This window comes from Marmota marmota, unplaced genomic scaffold (genome assembly GCF_001458135.2).
Source record: "Marmota marmota marmota unplaced genomic scaffold, marMar, whole genome shotgun sequence".
NCBI lineage: Eukaryota > Metazoa > Chordata > Mammalia > Rodentia > Sciuridae > Marmota > Marmota marmota.
The window spans coordinates 48,860,303-48,882,755 of NW_026000037.1; the positions used below are offsets into that span (position 1 = coordinate 48,860,303).

General features: G+C 35.1%; 1 protein-coding gene across 2 annotated transcripts in view; it reads left to right on the forward strand.

The window, feature by feature from the left end:
- The window catches only part of Psmd14 (proteasome 26S subunit, non-ATPase 14), a 106,264-nt gene extending 87,252 nt beyond the window's left edge, over nucleotides 1-19,012 (forward strand). For both annotated transcript variants that reach the window (XM_015479236.2, XM_015479237.2), the window contains 3 exons: nucleotides 3,168-3,293; nucleotides 15,999-16,061; nucleotides 18,604-19,012. In XM_015479236.2, coding sequence (XP_015334722.1) covers nucleotides 3,168-3,293; nucleotides 15,999-16,061; nucleotides 18,604-18,702 — 288 coding nt within the window. In that variant the 3' untranslated portion in view covers nucleotides 18,703-19,012. The remainder of the gene's footprint in view (nucleotides 1-3,167; nucleotides 3,294-15,998; nucleotides 16,062-18,603) is intronic.
- The last annotated feature ends 3,441 nt before the right edge of the window (nucleotides 19,013-22,453 follow it).

Consider the following 22,453-nt stretch of genomic DNA (forward strand, 5'->3'; position numbering starts at 1 on the left):
CCCAGCCCTTGAATATGTTTATGGTAAATTAAGGAGAGTAAAGAAACAGCTTAAGGTTTTCAAATATTTCAAACTAGATTCTTGTCCCTTTTAATACAGTTTTCAAATGTGATTACTTTTAAAAAATGCCAAACATCTTGATGGTTTAAATTCTTTTGTTTATGTCTGCTATTAGAATTATTTCTAGTATAATTTTTCTCATGATTAATATCAAAATTTAATTCTGCTTGGTTTTTTTTTTTGAAATTATAATCTGAACCACTTTCCCCCCTTTACTATTACAATTAGTCTTGTACTAAATTAGCTTCTTATATTTCTCTCTGGGAAGGACAAAAAAAAATGTTTTTTTAAGAACACTGAATTTCCTATGGATAACTAGTGAGTTTTGGGAACTATAGCCATTTTGAAGTACACACATGATAAGAATTCAGTAACAAACAAGACAATTAGTACTTCAAACTGTTTCTCACAAAGGTGTTTACTGGAGTGGGTGGGGGGCATCTGGTTTATGGACAGTGGGAAGGAGAGTTAATTGTGCTGTCCACACATCTATCCCCTCTTTCAGTATATCATTTCCATCTTTAATCTCATTTCTAAATTGGAGGTAAAGAATATGCTATATTATATTTTTTTGAAAAAAATTCCATTTTGGGTTTTTTTTGGTGGGGGGAGGTTGCTTTTTTATATTTAAGTTTGGTAAACCAAGGCCCAAAGCCACCCATACACTCACCTAAAGGACCTAGATGTTTGAACATAGTAATGAATGAGGGGAGCAAGAGACCAGTTCCTCTTTGACAGGAGGGAACCCTGTAAAGCTGTCTTCTAACTGCTTGCATTTGTCACAAAGTTGTCTCCTGCTGTGATAGATTTACTTGATTGCTTGAAGTACACTTTCAAAACTTATTTTCAATTTAATGGAATAATTACAGGTTGTGAAAAAGGATTCCACTCAGATTCAAAGTGAAAAATTCACCTAGATACATAAATATTTTATCAATATAATATCTGTCATGCATCTATTTGGTAATATCCAGTTAATCTCTCTCTCTCTCACACACACACACACTCACACTCTTAGATAAATTAATTACTGCCATGTTTATACTCTTAATAACTCAGATCAGCTCTTCTCATGGTAATAAAAGCCTGCCTTTATTCTTATTCATCCAACCTGTATACTTAACCCCAAGCCTTACCTGGCTGTCCCATTGTAATCTTTATGCAGTCATTGTCAAGATGTCCTTTTGCTCCATTGAAACTTTCTTTGTTTGCTTTTGTAGGGGTAGCAAATCCAATTCTCAACATTAATTATGGTTAACTTTATAGCATACATAGTTGTAACTATAAAAAAATTTCTTAAGTATTAAATAAATGAAAGTAAAGAACCCAGAAAGTAAAAAACTCATGGTGGATGAAAACTAGTGTTAAATACTAGAATAAACAGTATTTATGTTAATAATCATGCAAAAACAAATGAAAATATTTTGTTTAGGTGAAAAATTTTACTTAAGTATCTATTTTCTAGAACAGTATCAGTGGAGAACATGGGAAGTAATCAAAGACATTGAAGTTACCTGTGTGGGATTTACTACATTCTTCTATTAACCCTGGGACCATAAGAAGGGAATGAGGGAGGTTTCTGTCTTGAAAAACTTCATAGGTGATTTTGTCATACATGTTATTTTCCAGAGTAAGATAAATTATCACAAATAGCTGGAGACCTCTAAACAAGTTAGTGTGATTTTCCTAAATTGAGCCCATACATTTTCAAAAGTATGTCTTTGGATCTTTTGGGAAACAGGGGGTTGTAATCAGGAGCACTCTACCACTGAGCTACATCCCAGCCGCTCAGGAGACTGAGGCAGAAGGATCACAAGTTCAAAGCCAGCCTCAGCAAATGAATGAGGCTTTCGGCAACTTAGCAAGACCCTATCTCAAAATTTAAAAAATAGGCTGGGGATGTGACTCAGTGATTAAGCAATCCTGGGTTCAATCCCTAGCACTAAAAATGAAACAGAAAGAAAGAACGAACATGAGTCCAGTTTGAGAAGCATTGATATAAGGTGTTTAATTTCATGATCACTTAATATAGAGCCCAGCCCCAATTTGTTGATATGATTACAAACTAGACAAATCTGATTTACTTCACAGCTTCATGACTTACATAAGTAAAGTTTTATGTTTTTAAATTATAGATGGAATGTTAGAATTTGAAGAAATCGTTGTGATTAGTATAAGCTTTTAATTCATAGGTATATAAACTGGGCTAAGCAACTTAGTGAGACCCTGTCTTGGGGGGAAAAAAAGAAAGAAAGGGCTGGGGATGTAACTAAGAGGTAAAGCACCTCTTGGTTAAATCTCCAGTACACCCTGCCCCTGCAAAAAAAAAAAAAAGACTGACACACAGTCAGTAAGTGGGGCATTTTATTTCCTTACCTTGGCATTTGAAACCCGACTACATGAAAAATTAGCAATTCTGTGTATAAAATAAAAATTTAATTTGTCCACTCAAACAAGATACCTATTGTTATTATTTGATATTGTTTTAGAATCTAGACCCTGATGATCTTTTTTTAAAAAATTATTTATTTATTTATCTATCTATCTATCTATCTATTTATTTATAGTTTTAAGTGGACACAACATCTTTGTTTTATTTTTATGTTGTGCTAAGGATCGAACCCAGTGCCTCATGCATGTTAGGCGAGCATTCTACCCCTGAGCCACAAACCCAGCCCCCGATGATCTTGAAAATAACAAGGCAGAGTCCCTGCCCTTTTGATTTCCCTTTCGTGGGAGAGAAATGCAGTAAACAAGTAAACAATAATTTCAGGTGTTCACATTACAGTATAGCAGATTTTAAAAAGAAAGTTTTATGTTTAAGACAGCATGGGATGGCTTGTTTAGATAATGTGGTTAGGGAATCATCTGTCTTTAAGGAAGAGAGTAAGGTAAGCCCAGCAAAGATGAGAATCACCTTCTAGGTAGGACAGCAAAAGCCAGGGGTTGGAGTACTCTTTAAATTATTATTATAAATTTAGGAGAATTCTAATAGGAATTTATTTGAATTCATTAATTCAAAAAGATTTTGTGAATTTTCTCAAGTCAAGTGAAGGGGGAATATCCTTCAGGCAAGAAAATAATTACTTTTTCTTTATATTTTTTAGATGCTGCTAAATTTGCATAAGAAGAGTTGGATGGAAGGTTTGACACTTCAGGACTACAGTGAACATTGTAAACACAATGAGTCGGTGGTAAAAGAGATGTTGGAATTAGCCAAGAATTACAATAAGGTAAAAGTTACTTCTAACATTAGTTTTTTTTTTTTTTAATTTTTGAAATATATATGATTAGATACCAAGCAACTATATAAATATAAATAGTTTAAATACAGAGGCCTGTTCTCTAGATCAGAGAGTAAATATTTGACTTTCAGGTCATTCAGTCTTTCCTAATACCCACTACTATTGTGCAAAAGCAGCCATACATAATATGTAAACAAGTGAATGTGGTTGTGATCATTAAAATAGGCAGCTGGCCAGCTTTGGCCCATGGGTTCTCTAGTTTGCCAGTCCCTGTTATAGAACATGTAATATAGTTGCACATTTGAAATGTCTTTATTATTCAGGGACAGAGAGTAAGGGAATGTAGAACAGAAACAACAGCTTACTACTTGCTGCATATATTTTGTTTTATGAATTTTCCTACTTTTCATTTGGTTAAAAAAATCCAATTAATATTTATTGGAAATATACTATGTGCCAGGTACCAGGGATATGGTAAAAATTAAGCCATACAAAATCTCTGCTATTCAAGGAACTTACTTTCTTTCATGTCTTTTGGAACCTAAATTCAACCCAAAATATATTTTCCAACTTTTTAGACCATACATAAAAAATAGTTTCCATTTTGACCCAGTAAATGTAAATGTTTATGAATGTATAACTTATAATGTTTTATGAATCAGTATTTACCTTTATTACATATGATACATTTTTTGTTCTTTCTCGTCAAACTCCATTTTATTCTGTTGTAATTGTATACATACATATCATACATTCAGATTCAGACTCACTAATGGATTGAAAGCCTGCATTTTAAAAAATCCCTTATACATTATACAGTGTTATGTTTGCAAGTATTTATTGACTATCTCCTGTACAAGTTGAAGTGGAAAACTGAGAGCCTTGCTTCATTTATAGGAAAATAGGGACAGTAAGAAAAGTTTATAAGTAACCAGAGCACTAGGCAAAAATCTGTTCCATAACACCTTAGTATTCAAATGTCCATAGACCAGCTGGATCATCATCTTATGGGATCTTGTTAGAAATATAGATTCTCAGACATACTGATTTAGAATTTATATTTTAACAAAGGTATCCAAGAGATTTATATGTTCTGGAAGTTAGATATTGTACAAATTGCCATAGAGAAACACCTGAGTCAGGCGTGCTGGCACACACTTATAATTCCAGTGGCTAAGGAGGCTAAGGTAGGAGGATCCCACATTCAAAGCCAGCCTCAGCAACTTAGTGAGTGAGACCCTTTCTCTAAATAAGATACAAAAAAAGGGCTGGGGATGTGGCTCAGTGGTAAAGTGCCCCTTTGGTTCAATCCCTGGTGCCAGTGGGACTGGGGATGGGGTTGGACAGAGAGAAGCACATGAGAAGTTTTATAGGAGTTCAGAGGCTCTGATTTTCTGTTGTGATACTGTCCCAGGTTTCTCTCTTAGAAAACAACAACATTTGAACAAGGCTTTAAAGGATGAGTAAGTTTGGAAACATGTAGGAATGTACCCATAGGCAAAGTAAATATGGGCAATGCCTAGTAGATAAAAAGGTCATAGGGCATATCCCACAATTCTAATACTAGATATTATCTAAAGGAAATGAAATCAAATGTCAAAGAGATATCTATACTTCAGTGCTCATTGGAGCAGTATTCACAATAGCCAAAATATGACATCAAAAACATATGTGTGTATCAACAGATAAGTAGAAAAAATGAAGCACATACATAATGGAATACTATTCAGCCTTTAAAAAGAAGGAAATCCCATCATTTGCAATAGCACATTGAACCTGGAGAACATTATGGTAAATTGAATAAGCCAGGTACAGGCAGACAAATACCACATGATTTCACTTACATGTGAAGTCTAAAAAATTGGAACTCATAAGTAGAGCATACAGTCGTGATTAACTAGGATTGGAGAAATGTTGGGGGTAAAAAAGGTACATGGAGTATTTATGAAACAGTGTACTTGGCTGGAGTATATAGTACATGAGGGTGAATAGTAGAGTTAAGTTTTTTATAGTTCTTAAAATCTAATAATAGTTCTGGGAATATCAGGATACAAATTACTTTTGATCAGAGGCATGATATGCCCAGAACCTGACGTTAGAAATATAAGTTTACAATAGTGTAGAAGGAATCCTTTAAGAGAAGATTTGAATGGGAAATTCTATTTAAGAGGAGTTTACTATTCACTATTACCAAACAAAAGGTACTGACTGTCTGGGTTAACTTAGTGACAGTAGGAATGAAGGCATTAATAGGCAGATAAACAAAACATGGTACTGGTTGGATAAGTCAGGTGAAAGAAGAGGGAGGAATCAAAGATGAACTCAAGATTTCCTGTCTAAATGACTAGAAGTATGTTGGTACCATTAATATTTTCAATTTAGATAGGAGTGAGGAAGGAGAGAGTTAATTTTTAAATAAACGGTCAGAAACGTGGGGCTAAAATTTAATAGTAAGGGCTGGAACTTAAGATTTCAGGGTCATAGTTTAAAATGACATAGGATATTACACCAAAATAAAATTTCCCTTTTAAATTAAACACTTCTTACCCCCAAAACCAAACTATTATCCAGGAGACAAATGTGTAAGATTTACAGAAGTGTAGCAATAAGTCTTTCAAGGTAATTCAGTTTTGAAATAAATCTAATAGGTTCTTACAAACTAAATTTTGGCAGAATTAGGTTTGGCTTTGAAGAACATACCCTTATTATAGATATAGTATTTCAACTGGAAATACTCACTTAGTGCTAGATTGTAGGTAAGTTATTTTATATCTTTCTAGTATTTTTCATGATGTGAAGACTAGATAGAGATAGTTTATTTTTTAAAATAGTTAACCTTTTATAAATAGAATGTTACAATTTATTATTCAGCAGACTGTAGGAATGATTTTTATTACATTACACATTTAAGTAAATTTATATTGGTACCACTGCCAGGAAGTAACCTATTTATGGTTACTGCTGCCCGTCCACAGAAGTTTTTCCTATTTTACAGTTTTAAAAAATCTCTGTAGTACTCAAAAACTTGTAAGGTTTGGTTAAAAAATGAAAACAATGTGTAAGCTGTGATATGAAAGAGTCCAAATTTGGGAATGTAATTCCCTCTTTGATTGAAAGAAATACAGTGGATTTTTTTAGTAACACTTAAAATATAAAATGAAAGGCCCATGCTACCAGTTCTTCATAGTATTCTTTTTTAATTGGCTGGTGTTTTAAACTAAGGTAATTACTGTTAGATGCCAGTTAGGTCCTAAAGTGAAAGGTTAGAAAATAATTAAATTCCTATATTCCAAGTTTTCAATTTCAAGTCTAAATTCACCACACAGAAATTCTACTGGATTACTACTAATTTGATGTTTCTCGTTATTGAACTACAACACCCACAGCTCTGTTATTCCAAACCTCCTAATTTATTCATGCCAACATGCATCTGCTATTTTTTTAAATTTTGATAATATTTGATTACATTATTTGTAAATGAATGTGCAGGTGAAAAATGAATTGCAAAAGAGACCATTTTTGAAAAGAATAGCATTGAAGCAAAACTTGCCTTTTCCCCAAGCATATAGTTCCATAAATTCTAAGATTTAACAGTTTTTTAGATGGGTATATTGACCTACTTAGTAACCTGAAAGAAATTTTTGAATTTCATATAAAAAATTGAATTTTTTATATGATTACGTATAAAACATGTAAATATGATTACAGTTCATTTACTGTAGTAGTCAGATAGGAAAATCTTGTTTTGTGTTAGTGTAATAAGATAAGAAAAACAAAAGAAGATATGAATATTGGGGGAAATAGGTCAGATCATCATTATTTGAATATGATATATTTGTAATCACACATAGAAATCCAACAGAATAAGCTAGAGAACTTTGAGAACTATTATAATTAAGAATAAATGTAGGTAGTAAAAATATTAATCAGTTGGGCAAATGAGTTAGGAAACTCACTGAAGAAAGACAAATGGCGTTGATAACCTTATTAAGTAGTCAAAGAAAAAGTTAAAGTAGAAATACCTTTTAATTTAAATTAAAAAAATATTTTATAAAAATGTACTATTACTGGGTAAGTAGATAATAACATCTTTTAGAGGCCATCTTTTTAACTATTGAAATCAGTATGCTCTCTTTAACAGGTTTAGTATGAAAAATAAAATTGTATAACAACATAAAAAGAAATCCCTACCCTATTTCCTTTTTCCCCTTTTTTCAAAGTGATCTCTATATAGGTCAGTATGTTGTGTTGGTAACAGTATCACCTCTCAGGTGGGAAACAGAGAATTCTATACTTAATGTAACTCCTGAATTTTTACGCTTTTGCCTTCAGCAAGTGTTATATCTAGGGTTGTGTTAGCTCAAAATGTCAATGCCTTAAATAAAATAGAAAGGGATATCTCTTGTACTTCATGGGCAATATAAACCGTCAAAGTCATGCAAGACCCAGGTTCCTTCTTTCTGCTCCATTTGCCATGGATTAGCTTCCATCCTTAGGTCATCTCTTGCTTCATGGCTAGAGCTTTAGCTATCCCATCTAAGTTTTACATTACTGGCCCTGGGAGAATAGTTCATTGGTAGTGCACTTTCCTACCATGCATGAGGCTGTGGGTTCAATCCCTAGTGCTCCCACTCCTCCCAAAACATTCCTTTAAGTTTGACACAGCTGGAAGAGAAGGAAAAGCAAAACAGGGGTAAATTAGTTCCCTTTCAGGATTCTTCCCATAAATTTCTTCCCAGAAATTTTGATTATCTTTCACCGGCAGACTTTAGTCAAATGGACACATCTAACAGCAAGAAAGTCTATGTAATGTGGTCTTTTAGCTGGAAGCAAAGTTCTTTAGTAAAATCAGGGTTATGTTACAAAAGAAGAAGATGGTTATTGGATAGATTTTGCCCTAGAAATTTTTCTCAAAAAGCTGAATCATAATTTCTGTTAAACACACACACACAAAGTATGTACATACACATGTGATCTTTATTTCACATTACTATATGTCATTATATTTTAAAATTGAATCCCTATATGATTTGCTTTTTTTGTTTTGGCTTGCAGTGCTAAGGATCAAATCTAGGGCTTCGGGGTGCTTATGCCACCTTTAAATTAAACCAGATCTTTATTGGTTTCAGCCCTCAGTTGATTTTTTTTAGAAGTTTTTAGTAGTGCATCATAGCTATACATAATATTGGGGTTCATTTTGACAAAATCATGTATTCATGGAATATAATTTGCTCCTTTTCAGATGTCAGTGCTTCCTTTTTTCTTCTCTCTTCTCTCCCCCTGTTCCCTTTCCTCTACTCTACTGGTCTTCTTTCTACTTTTTTTTTTGGTTTGTTTTTAAATGGTGCTTTATAGATATACATTCACTGTGGTATATTCTTATATGTATATAGCATGATTTTGTCCATTTCAGTGCTCTTTCTCTACTCCACAGATAGTCCCTCTATTTTCATGGGATCTGCTCTACCCACTTTCCCCCCCTTATTGTGCTATGGTTTCTGTGTATGAGAAAAAACCATTCGACCTTTAACTTTCTGAGTCTAACTTATTTCAGTCTTCCTATAAGATTTTTGTAAAGAATTTGTGCTTTTCAGTGTCACCTAATAATCTTGGGTTTTGCTTTATGATTATTATTATTATTCAAAGTGCATCATTTAAGAGTAATACTTTTCCCTAATTACCATAAAAGTTGCTTTGAGATCTAGATAGGATTGTGTTTAAGCCAAAGTTTCATTGCTTGTTGCCTGTTTGGCTAGAAGCAAGTCAGCCTCTCTGAACCTTATTTTCTTATCTCAAAAACAAGGTTGTTGGGGGCTGTAGCTGTAGCTCAGTGGCAGAGTGCTTGCCTAGCATGTGTGAGGCCTGGATTCAATCGTTAGCACCACATAAAAAACTAAACAAATAAAGGCATGCTGTCCACCTACAACTATAAAAAAATTAAAAGGGGCTGGGGTTATGGCTCAGTGGTAGAGCGCTCGCCTCACACGTGCGAGGCCCTGGTTTTGATCCTCAGCACCACATAAAAATAAATAAAATAAAAGTATCGTGTCCAACTACAACTAAAAATTAAAAAGAAAAAAGGTTGTTTTAAGAATTGGAAATAGTATGTGTGAAGCATCTGGCACATGATGGCTACAACCAGTTCTGTTGTTATTAATAGCATTCTTGACTCCTCCCTCTTTCCCCTACATCTGTCTAGTCAATCAGTAAGCCATTCTACTTACCAGGTTAATCCATGAGCTAAACTGCTTCTTTACAATCAACATCACTGATCCTGAGGGAAATGCAAATCAAAACCACAGTGATATATCACTTCATACCCCATAGCATGGCTATAATTGAAATAATGGAAAATAACAAGTGTTGCTGAGGATGTGGAGAAACTGGAACCCATATACATTCCTGGTAGGAATATAAAATGGTGCAGCCACTATGAAAAACAAATTGGTGGTTCCTCAAAAAGTTAAACCGAGTTATCCAGAAGTTCTACTCCTGAATATATGCACAAAAGAAGTGAAAATAGGTATTCATACAAAAATTTGTATATGAATATTTACAGCAATATTCATAATAGCCAAAAGATAGAGACATCCTAATGTCTATGAATAGATGAATGGATAAACAAATCATGATATAAATACACACGTGTGCACACGCATATATAATATAATATAATATTACTCAGCTATTAATAGAAATAAACTATACATACATGCTACACGTGGGTGGATCTCTAATACATGGGCAGCAAAAATGAAAGAAGCCAGGAATAAAAGGTCTCCTTATGTGATCCATTTATGTGATGTATCCAAATCCACAGAAACAGAAAACAGATTACTGATTGCCAGGGTGTTGGGCAAGGGAAGAGTAGGAAGTAATAGACTAAGTAGCTTTGCATTGGGATAGTGAAATGTTAGGGAATAGAGGCGATAATTATACATTACAAAGGTACTAAATGTTTTTGAATGTTTGCATTCTAAAATGGTTAAATTTTATGTTAAGTAAAATTTACCTTAATTTTTAAAACATAAATTGGTTCATGCCACTGCCTTGCTTTTAAAAAGATTTGATGACTGACTTCTGTTTGCCCTAGAATGAAGTCTAAACCTCTGTCGCTTTATCTCCTAACCACTGTTATATTATTGCGCTACTGAATAATTTGCAGTTCTTTAAACTTAGAATGCTCTTTCTTGCTTCCTGGCCTAAAGCACTCGTTGTCACTGTAGTGCCTTCCCATGCAGGGCTCAGTTTAACACTCTTGCACCATTGAGACCTTCATATCAACAATTTGGAATGCTTATTTATACTCCAATGTATCTCTGTTAAGCTAATTCTTATTTTTAAAATTTCTTGTTTTGACTTTAAGCCCTTTGAATTCAGCTATCAAGTCTCATTTTGTTTCTGGCACACTGACAGATAAATGGTAGATGCTCAATACATATTTGAGTGAATGAATGAAGGATGCAATACTTATTATTTAAGAAACTAATCATTAGGATTAACTGATCTTAACATAAACATATAAATTTTAAGGAGCTACTATGTGCCGTGCCCTCTAAAGGGCATCTCTTTTTCTTTAAAATCTTTTTTTGTACCAGCAGTTGAACCCAGGGACACTTAACCACTAATCTACATCCCCACCCCCTTTTTATTTTTTGACACACAGTCTCACTAAGTTGTTTAGGGCCTCACTAAATTGTTGAGGCTGGCTTTGAACTTGTGGTTATCCTGAGTTGCTGGGATTACAGGTGTTACAACACCATACCCTGCCTCAGCTATTTTTCATCATTGCATACTTGGTACCTGTCGTTCTGTAAGGCTGAACTCTCCCGTCATTGATCCTTTTTTGAAGTTGGCCTCCAGTGTCCTTAGAATCACCGCCTTTCCCTGATGGAGTGGAATACTAATGATAGTTTCTACTATTTCCACCTTGTTAAAAGAAGTAATTGATTCACTTTTTTAGTACATTGATTTTGCTTTTTTTTTTTCAGTTATTTTCCTTGCCTCCTTGCCTGTACTTCATACCTTTGAACTTAAGTCTCTTCCCTTTACTTCCGTGACAATACGTTACCTGGTTTTCCTAACTCTTCCATTTTGCTGCCTTTGCTTTTCTATTTTTAAACTTTTCTTTAAGAAAAATTGGCATAGCATGTGTAAGTCCTGGGTTTGACTCCCAGCACTACAGGGCAGGGGGATTGTTTTCATGGTTTAGCCATATTAACTTTTGAAATATCTTTTTCCCTATCATTTGGTACTTATTATCCTCTTCATCATCTCTGAGACTTTTTTTTGTTTGTTTTTGGTACCAGGGATTAAAACCCAGGGGCACTTAACCACTGAGCTACATCCCTGCCCTTTTTTGTATTTTATTTAGAAATGGGGTCTCGCTGAGTTGCTTAGGGCCTTACTAAGTTGCTGAGGCTGACTTAGAACTCTAAATCCTCCTACCTCAGCCTCCCAAGCTGTTGGGATTATAGGGATGTACCACCACACCTGGCTCTGAGACCTTTCCACTTGCATGTCCCAGGTGCTTCAAGTGCTAATGTTTAAGAGTGAACAGTAGTGTCTATTCTGCTTTCTACCTAGAATAGTTCCTCTACCAGTTTTATTGTCAGGGTACTGTCATGTTCCTAGTCATTGTGTTTGCTTTAAAATTGGGACTTAACCTCTTTCTCTTCTCCTACAGCCGCTCAGTCTCCAGGGTCTCTTTCTCTGTTACCAATAAGTATCATATGATGTATTCTTCCTCCAGAGAATTCTGCATACTCTTACCCTGACATTTTTTCCCCTGGTGATCCACAAGAAAAAAGTTAGGTACATTTATCTCTGTGTTCTCACTCTTCTTTCTGGACACTCATACTGCATTATAATTTGAGATTTAGAGGCAATCAGAGCCCAAAGGTGAGCTCCTTGAGAGCAAAACAAATTTGAAAAATTCCTTTTATGATAGAAAATTGCTGGAATTAAGCCAGGCGCAGTGACACATGCCTGCAGCTTCGGAGGCTGAGACAGGAGGCAAAGCCAGTCTCAGCAAAAGTGAGGCTTGCTAAGCAATTCAGTGAGAACCTGTCTCTAAATAAAATACAAAATATGACTGGGGATATGACTCAATGGTCGAGTGCCCTTGAGTTCAATCCCTAGTACCTGCCCCCCCAAAAAAGAAATATCGTTGGAATTAGTATATGGTACCCCAAGGATATAGTGCCTAATGTCTTTAAATATCAAATATTGACTAACTATATCATTCGATTGTTTTCAGACTTCAGTAAGTTAATATTTGTAAAAAACATATACTGATGGGTAGAAAAAAAAACTTTGATGTAATTCATACTCAAACTTCTTGTACCTTCTCAGATAATTTTCAGATTGCTTCATATTTGTTCATTTTGTTTTCCCAAGTGTGTTTTATAAAAAGCCATTTATTTAAATACATTGTCTACACCCATAACCCATAGTGTTATTCTCAGCTATAGAACAACAGTGTTGTTCTCAGTGTAAAAAATAAATGTTACAATCATAAAAGAAGTAAAATATGTTGTCTTGAAATCCACTAGCAGCTATCCAGAGGTTGTTTACTGGTTAAAAAAAATAAAATAAAGCATATTCCATTTAACAGTTTGTGTCCTATTTTACATTAAAATTGCCATATTGGCTATATTAGAAAGCATGTGCTTAAGTGGGATCATGGCATGTTACAGAATGAAAAAAGCATGTCATCAGGGAAAAAAAGAATCCAACGGAATAATCAGAGAAGTATGTGGAATAAGAATGGTATCAAAAGCAAGGGTTAAAGAATAGAAAACAGGTGGAATAATCCAAAGGTGTTGAAAAAACTGAAATTGGCGTAGTGGAGGGCCTTAAAAGAGTGACAGTAAACACCAAGGATCCAATCTACATTTGTTAAAAGGAAAATAAAATGGTGAAATTTGAGATATAGATTTTTCATTTGAGAAACTTGGAATATTAACAGAAAAAAGAGAATGAGGTTAAGAGGTTTAGTAAAACCTATTTAAGATAGGGGGCACATCTGAGGGGATTATGATCATATAACAGACCAAATTCCAAGAATTTCTTAGAACTGTGCAGACCGTGCGTGATGGGATAGCCATCTGGGGGTCTTTGTTGATAAACTGTTAAAAACGTTTCTAGTGTGAATAGCCACAAACATTTTCAGTGCTTTTTTGTTGGTTGAGTAAACCGAAGAGCACGAATGCAAAAGCAAAATTTGAAGCCAAATCACAGAAGTTGCCATAAACACAGAAGTTCCCTAGTGAGGACACTGCCTGTGCCTGAATTTCATTTGTTTCTGCTGCTACCATTTCTTAATTTTTCCTGGTGACTAGCCAGATTAGAACTGTGAATGAAGACAAACTGGTCTTGCCCAGATGGTAGATAAGATATAGGTGACTTAGGTAGATGGAGAGAATATTTAGGGGTTTGATGTAATGATCTGGTCTGTCTTAGAATGGAAGAGATGTGCTTACTCCTTTTGTCATGGGGGTTTGCAACCTTAGTATATGCCTAAATCTACAGCTGCTCCTCATTTCCCAGATGGCATCTATGGCTGGGAGTACTTTTTACCATCTGCACTTCGCAAAGAGTTTGTGAACTCTCTTTTAATTATTGGGAATGGAAAAAACTAATTGGTAAAGTGGTAAAATGATGTAAATGACTTTAAAATTTTGTTAGAGCTCTTTATGTTCTGTTTATCTTTTCAGATAAGATTAGTGCTTTAAATGCTTTTGGCCTTCATCTTTGTATATCTGTAACCTTTGATATTTATAATAATCCAAAATACTTCCTAATAACTGTTTTGTATGTGGATTGGTAGTTTGAGCCAAATTCCAAAACTCTTGCTTCCTTCCAGTACTGTAGTAAGTAATGTTATTGGCATGTGCATAGGACAACTAACACTGAATGGATATGTAGTACAAATTTATGTGAATTGTTTCATTCATCTAATATGCTTTTAAGTCAATAAAGTCTAATGTCACAATTTGTAAAAGAAATTTAGAAAGAAAAACTCTTAATGCATGTCAGTGTTTCTGTTTATGTGAAACATTGAAAAGTAGAAGCAATTTCCTAGTTAAGAAATACTTTCATAACTAGCTGAGAATAATAGAGTGACATCTGACTCTGAAAATGAACATATTCTCTGTCTAGGGAATTTTAGATTTGGAGTGTTATTAAATTTTGTTTTTCCTTCTTTCAGGTTTATGAGTCATAAATGTAATTTCTAATGATGTATCCTCTAGTAATAAGTAGATACAATACTTATTCACCATCTTTTCTATTTAGGCAGGTTCTATTGGGAAAAATTCTCTAGATAGTTTGTCCATTTATAAAATTAGACACTTGCCATCTTTGCTCATTTTCAAGTTCTCTGTTTACAAAACTATTAAGAAGGTGTGAAATGCAGCCAAACTTCCCAGTTTATGGGAAATGTCTGATGATTGCGTTTCCTACATGTTCATTGTTCACACATGAAGAAATTTGGCAGCTGTGAGATTATTAAGTTTAGAGTATCCAAATCTAACCCTCACTGGGATTTTGGTTTCCTGCTTTCTGCCACTACTATTTCACCCCTTATTGTAACCATCTTTATGGTAAATGCTGAGGTAGTATTTCTTGAGGTTGGCAATCATAAAGTTTTCTTTGTTTTGCAATCATCAGATGCTATGAAAAAATCATAGACCACAAGTTCTCCTGATGCATAGTGCTATCTTCAGGACTTCGGGACCCAAACTGTTAAAAAGAAGGTTCCTTAAGCTTAGGATTCTTAATAAAGATTTTGTATTTTGTGCCATTATTGGGAGATGAATACGAATATAAATATTGTAAATGTTTTAATGATTTTTAAAATTATTATGCTAGGAAGCTTGTGGTCATACACAAGAGTTTACAGCTAACTCTGAAAGTAGTGTAAAGTGGTTTGTTTACATGATTCAGGTAATTTTCCCCGCCAAGTGCTGAGGATCAAACTGAGGGCCTTGCACATGCTAGGCAAACACTCTATACCCTGAAGCCACATCCTCAGCCCCTAATTATTTTGATGTCAAAAACTTCAGATTTCTTTATTGTTACTAAAGATTCCTCATGTAGAGTAGTGCAGTTTTTTTTCCCAGAAGAGATTTAAAGATATGATGAGATTAACATGTGATTTATTAAGTAGTTCAAATGTCAGTAGCTCCTTTGATCCTAAGTGCTATTAAATATATACTGTATATATGCAGGCTGGATTGACAAGAATAAAGGAGATAAAGAAATGGGAACTTGAGGGAGAACTACTTGTAAAAGTAGGAAAAGATGATAGAGCATAATTAGTACCACAGTGCCATAAAGCAGCTTTACTTCCACTTCCCTCTACCTCTCAAAGAATTCAATAATGGTCTCCATGCAGTTAATACTACCATTTAATGATCAAGTTTGATATTTTCAATACCATTTACATATTTCCTAAGTCTGTTTTCAAATAATTGTTTGAAATCATTGTTTTCAAATAATAGCAGTAATAACTTTCATTACCCTGAAAGTTATTATGAAGATTAGTAAAATTGGTTTTTTGTGCAATAAATTTTTTGAGTAAAAGGTTTTATGAATGAAAATTATGATCCCCATTATTTTGGTGATTATTTTTCAGAGGGAAATGTAAATGAAGAATTTGAAGCTCAGTCCTTTGTGTTTTATTCACAGGCTGTAGAAGAAGAAGATAAGATGACACCTGAACAGCTGGCAATAAAGAATGTTGGCAAGCAGGTGAGGTGTACTATAATCAGTTATACTGTCTCATAATAACCTGCTCTTACTGAGTTAAAACTATTTTAGGGCCTATGTAAATTTTTTTCCCCTGTCTGTTCATTCTACATTTTCTTCTCTCATGTGAATATGATACTAATTTTAAAGGTCACTGAATTTATTTGCCATCTATAGAGAATAAATCATAAATCTATACCTATGATATACTATCTTTAGTAAAAATTATTTACTAGAAATTAATTAGGGCATTTTGTCCTGAATTAATTATGCAAATATTGTTTTTACTATAGATCATGTAAGATAATAGAATGGTAGGGTTATTTTATATTTAACCATTTTTAATGAATTATTTTATCAATATATAGGTAATGTATCTGAGAAATGTTAGAACTATGTTGGTTATAATGCATGAAAAGAAATGGTTTTAAGTATTTGTTCTTTGACTTTTCTAAGATGAAAGATATGTTTTAGTTGCTATTATCTAAGGGTGGGGGGAAAACACCAACCAATTAAAGGAATCTACAGATTAATTAGACTGTTTTTTAAAGAATGTTGATTACATTTTTTCCCCATTTCATGGAACATGGTTATCATATTGCTGATGTTGGCAGAATCATGATATTTCAGATGCAAGACACTAAGCTGTCTTTGCTTTCAGCCATCCTACCATATGCTCTGATCCCATCACATCTCACAAGCTATGTAGGTTTGGGCCAGGACCATTCTTGGATGGGAAATCTCTAAGAATCACCCAGCTGCCACAAGAAGTAATGTAGATAACTGATAAATGAGTTACCAATTCACTATAAAACCAATTACTCCTAACAGAATGGAAGGGGCAAAGGTTTGACTTTATTATATATCATAAATCAGGAAATAAAATCTTAGTACATTTGGAATATTATAATTTAAAAACAAATAGCCCCCCCATGAAATATAATTAATCTTATTTTCTCGACTTATGTGATATCAGCCTTGTCTTTTTCCACTATCTTAACCTAATATATAATATTAGATCACCGGTTTGGAGTCTTTACCCTTCATGGAATTCACTATTTGAATAAATTACTCTCTGAGGTTATAGTTTCATGATGTAGACTTTTTTTATTTAATAGTTCACATAAAATAAAAGAACTAAAAAGTGAAACTGAAAAATATATAATTGACAAAGTTTAATAGTCATCAGAATCATTTATTTAAATGTACTAAGTATCTTATTGGTTTGGTCTGTTTTATGTCAAAAGGAAACTGTCTATAGTGGAATCAAACCAATATCTTTTCTCTCTTACCAGTCACTCTCAGTATCTTTCACCTAAAATGAATCAAGACCCTTTTCACATTGTGGTGCAGTGACTTGAAATTGTTTATGGCACATTGTATCTCTGGGTTGTTTAAAGAAATCAGTGTGTTGAAATTATAGATAGAAAAGCACAGCCAAAAAATAATTCCAATGATGAGCATTTATTTAAAATTAAGAACCTTGGGATTTTTAACAATACCCATAAAAAATAATGCTTTAATACTTTTTAAAAATTGTGTACAATATGTACCCTTTATTTCAAAGCTTTCAAATTTAGCTGAAATACTCCATTCACTATCAAACATTAATATAGATGAAATTCTTCCTTTATTACAATGCAATTTTAAGCCTCGTTTTTTTAATGTTTATTTTTTTAGTTGTAGCTGGACACAATACCATTATTTTATTTATTTATTTTTATGTGGTGCTGAGGATCGAACTCAGTGCCTCACACATGCTAGGTGAGTGCTCTACCACTGAGCCCTTAAGCCTCATTTTTAACTAGGTCTATTTCAAAAAATAGATCTGATTAGGTTTTAGTTAAAAGGATTACACCTCTGTCATTTTCTAGTGTATTTTTCCAAAATATCTGCATGAAACAAAATTTTAGAATCAATCCAAATTGTTTTTAAAATTTCCAAATTCAGTGACTTTTGATCCAGGAATATTTTGTGAATCATTTAAAGTTCAGCTCTTGAGGTATTAAAATTATGCAGAATTCTTATTTTTACTAACGTGGAGAAAAGTGGTGTGCATTCACATTGAACTTTTACCTATTGATATGTCTATTTCAAATAAAGCACTCCCTCAAACTCTAGGGATGACAAAATAATGTGACCTGAGCTGGGGCTCTACCTCTAGAGCGCTTGCATAAAGCCCTGGGTTCAATCCCTAGCTCCACAAAAACAAACAAAAAATATGACCATCGGAGAATATACACACATACTCCGGCATATTCACACACATAAAAGGCATCCTTTTTTAAATCAGATGATAATAGGCTTTATAATTCCTTGTTACCCTTTGTAAAATCTCTATAGTTATAGCACTGATTTTGTAAATTAATTTTTCATTGTGCAATCTGTTATTTTATTAATTACTTATCTTTTTAACAGATTTTAAAACCCTAAGAATGTAACAATATATTAAGGAAATTTAAGTTACTAATTTCATCAGCTATTGAAAAAAAAAGTGATTAATCTTTTTTTCTTTTTCTTTTCTTATTTATTCCTTCCCTTTTAGGATCCCAAACGTCATTTGGAAGAACATGTGGATGTACTTATGACTTCAAATATTGTCCAGTGTTTAGCAGCTATGTTGGATACCGTCGTATTTAAATAAAGCAACACAAAAAGCTACTATAGTGATCCTTTCAGTGTATCTTCCTCTGCTGTTCCTAATGCTCAAAATCAAGGGACCACTGAAGGTGTATTTGGTTAAATGTAAGACATCTGGCATCATTTGCAGCACTGTAACACTTCTAGTCTCAGTTGTGCAATTACTTCTGTTTTCTTTAGTTAGGGTCTTTGCAGATTCCAAAGTTGAGCAAGAATACATCAAAGTGGGTTAATATCCCATTTAATATTTGAAGAAATCAGTAGCACAAATATATTTTGATTGTTGCTTACAAAATAAAATACATTTACAATCCTTGTCTCCTGAGGTCTTTTTGGCACTGGGTAGAATTGACAGAATAACATTTGACAGTGCTTCGGAAATCTTACACAGAGATGTTTCCCTTTGCATTTTAAGATCTTATAAAATTATATCAGTGTGATAACAGAACTTCACAGATGCAAAATGACTGCCATTAATGAGTGGCTACCTCATGAGTGAGTAACCCCACCCCCCAAAATGTTGACATTCTATTAAAAGCATATACTTTCAGGATTTCAGAGGAGTACATTTAAGAAGAAAAGGGCAATTTTAATTTAGAATTGTTCATATTTTAAAAGAGTACATTCCACCAATAATTTTGAAATTTCTAGGATCTGCATGCTGGAAACTCTTCTAGATTTTCATCTAAGATAGCCACAGAAGTATACAATGTCGTCTTCAAAGCAAAATGAAAAAAGTAGCCATGGTGTGAGTTTAGAAAACATAAGTTTATGAGCAATATTTTTTCCTCTCATCTTTCCCAAACTAACTTAGAAATACTCAGTTTTCTGATGGAGAAAAACATTTTGACTATTGACAGTTTTCAGAAATGAAGTCAACCCTTAGCCTTCCAACCTGATATGCCCCTGTTAAGATTCATGGTACAGCACCATACTGGCTACCCCAAGCATATGGAAAAAGAGAGAGACACCATGGTTAACTCCAGTCTGCACCCTTCCTTGTGAGAGTATTTCCAAGACTTAGCAAGGTTTATTTGGGGTCTTAAGATGTAGACTTTACCTACTTTAGGAATTATAAATATTGTGGTAGACCATTTATTGTCCTAGTTGAACAATTCTAGGCTTTTACTGGTTGTCTGATGAAGTTAACAAAAACAAAGAAATGGCTTAAATTCTCAGTATGTCTCATAGTGTCATTTTTGGTTGAATTAAGAGGAATTCTAAGCACCTTTTGCTCATTCTGTAGTTTCTTCTTTTACATAAAGATATTTTTATGTAAAACATGTAATATATTAATTCAGGTTATTAGGATTATCTAACCATTTACAATTAAACTAAGGTAGAATTTTTCCTTTTGCTTAATCTCTGTAGGTTTTTTGGACATGACTTTTTTTTCCACTTTATAATTAAGGTTCTTAACTTCAAAGATTTAAGAGCTAGTTAAGGTTTTTTGTAGAGTATGCCTTCAGAAGAAAGATTTAGTATGTCAAGGACTGGTCTTGATATTCAGATTGGAAAGTATTCACGGGTTTATTTTTTTATTCACTTCAAGGTGTGTATTTGTTTACATAGTGATTAAAACCCTTCTGATAAGGTTTACATAGTGATTCTGTTTTTGCCCTTGTTTGATCACTTGATCTTCCTGGATTTTCCATAGCCACATAACACTTCCTCTTGATTCATGTTGGAGACAGTTCCAATTTCAGAAACATGTTAAAAACCCTCCTAGCAGAAAACCTGTGTTTTCTTTGTAGATTGAGTCCAGTGGATCAAGAATCAGGATATACTAAGGGGAGAAGCTCAGGGAATGCCTTTGTCTTGGAATGTGCAACTGTTTTATCAGTAGCCTGATGCCCTAGGCCCAGTTAGGCACTGAAATGACTTTGTGTTTGTGTGCACATACTTGCCCACACATGGGTGCACGTGTATCTGATATGCTTATGTGAGCTCTTACCTACCCACTATGTAGAGTTAATACAACTCTGGAAACAAACCTTCGGCACAGATATAGCCCTACTTTCCTCAGACTAGTGTAGAGCACTGAAAATTCCAACCTCACGATTCAAAATGTGACCTGCCTTGATTAATAGCATCTAGATATTATGGAAACATATTCCACCCCAAACCTACAAACAAGAATCCTGGGATGGTTCATATGCACTGGTCTACAGAAGTATGGATCATAATTAGTTGTGATCTTGAGGAAAGTCTTAGTTTTCCTTCAGGAGTATATATTAATTCAAAACAAAGACTACACGTGATGAATTATTGAAAATAGTTCTGATAATCCAAAGTGGGTCAGTGCAATTCATCCCTTAGTTCAATTTCTTAAAAATTCAGAGGTGCACTCCATGTCTTCTCTCTCCTTTTAACACCTTAACGTGTCACTTTTGCATTCTTTATTTATTAAAAAAAAAAAAAGCCAGTTCAGGGTGCCAGGAATAGGAAAGCCTCAAAAGGAGCTGAGAGCGGGTGTCTCACTTTCTCCGTGTATACTTAAGGTTCGTGTCCCATTGAGGACAGAGAAAGATACCCTATGAAGCACCAGAGGGAGAGGCAATCAGAGACAATGATTGGAAGAGGGGAGGAAATGTAGGTGGCCAAAATGGAACAAGAGCCTTTCAGAGGAACAAATGGCGGTGGAAGGTCAAGAGTAGGAAAACAAGCGAGTCAAATGGTGTCATAGCTGATCTCCCCCTCCCCTGCGCCCCAATGCCTCACTGGCTAAGACCCTGCCGGTTTGTGAAGCTTCATCGCCAGGAGCCGAGGTTTGCTTTCGAAGGGAAAAATGAGTCTGGCTTTATTTTTTTCTCCCAGAAAATTGCCTCGGCTCGAATCTGAGACATCTGGTCATCAACCTGTACAGCCTAGGGCCGCCCGCGCCGAGCCTTGCTCTCGGCGCTCTGCTGGAGGCCGCAGCTGGTGCCCAGTGCAGCTAAAGCTCCCAGCCCGAGTTGGGAGGCGGCGCGGTCTGGGCTCAGCGCTGACCACTCAGTCCACTGCACTGCTTTAAATTACACCGTAGCCGCAAAGCTGCGAATCTTATTAACCCCTCTCCGCCCACGCCCAGGATCCACCCAATTTGCCCAGCGCCTCTGTCCCTGAGGGAACTGCTCCGACCCAGGGAGGCGGATGCGCCTGCTCGTAAACGGACTCCATCAGATGAGATGCCAAGGCCTCGCCTGTGGCACGGAGAGAGTGTGTGCCCCTGGGGTCTCCACCAGAGGTGGTCACCCGGCCCTCCCTCAAGTCTCCCAGGCGGAGCAAGCCCTCGAATCCGCCACCGCGCTGGGCCGAGCTGAGCTCCGGTCCTGCGCTCCTCCTTCTCATTCCCGCGCGGCTCTGGGAGACTGGGAAGAAAGCCGCGGGAGGCCAGGTTGGCGAGTGCCGGGCCACGGGAAGCAGCTTTGGACAGTTAAAACCTCTGCTGCTCTTGGCACTATGGTTCAGATTGATGGCTGGGCCCATCTGCAGAACAGGTACTGGGAGATCTTTTCTCCCAACACCTCGGAATTACTTTGGGCCTCGTGCTATTTATTTGTGCCAAAATCCCTTCAAATTGGTTCTTTTTTCTATTCCTCTTTAGATTCTTCCTCCTTTTAAAATTACTGGCATGGATTCTTTTTCTCCCCTCCAGATTATATAAACAGCGTGCGCGCGCGCGCGCGCACGCGCACACACACACACACACACACACGAATGTGCAGAAAGATCATTGCGTTGACACCACTTCCACTCTGTCTCCCCAGATCAGC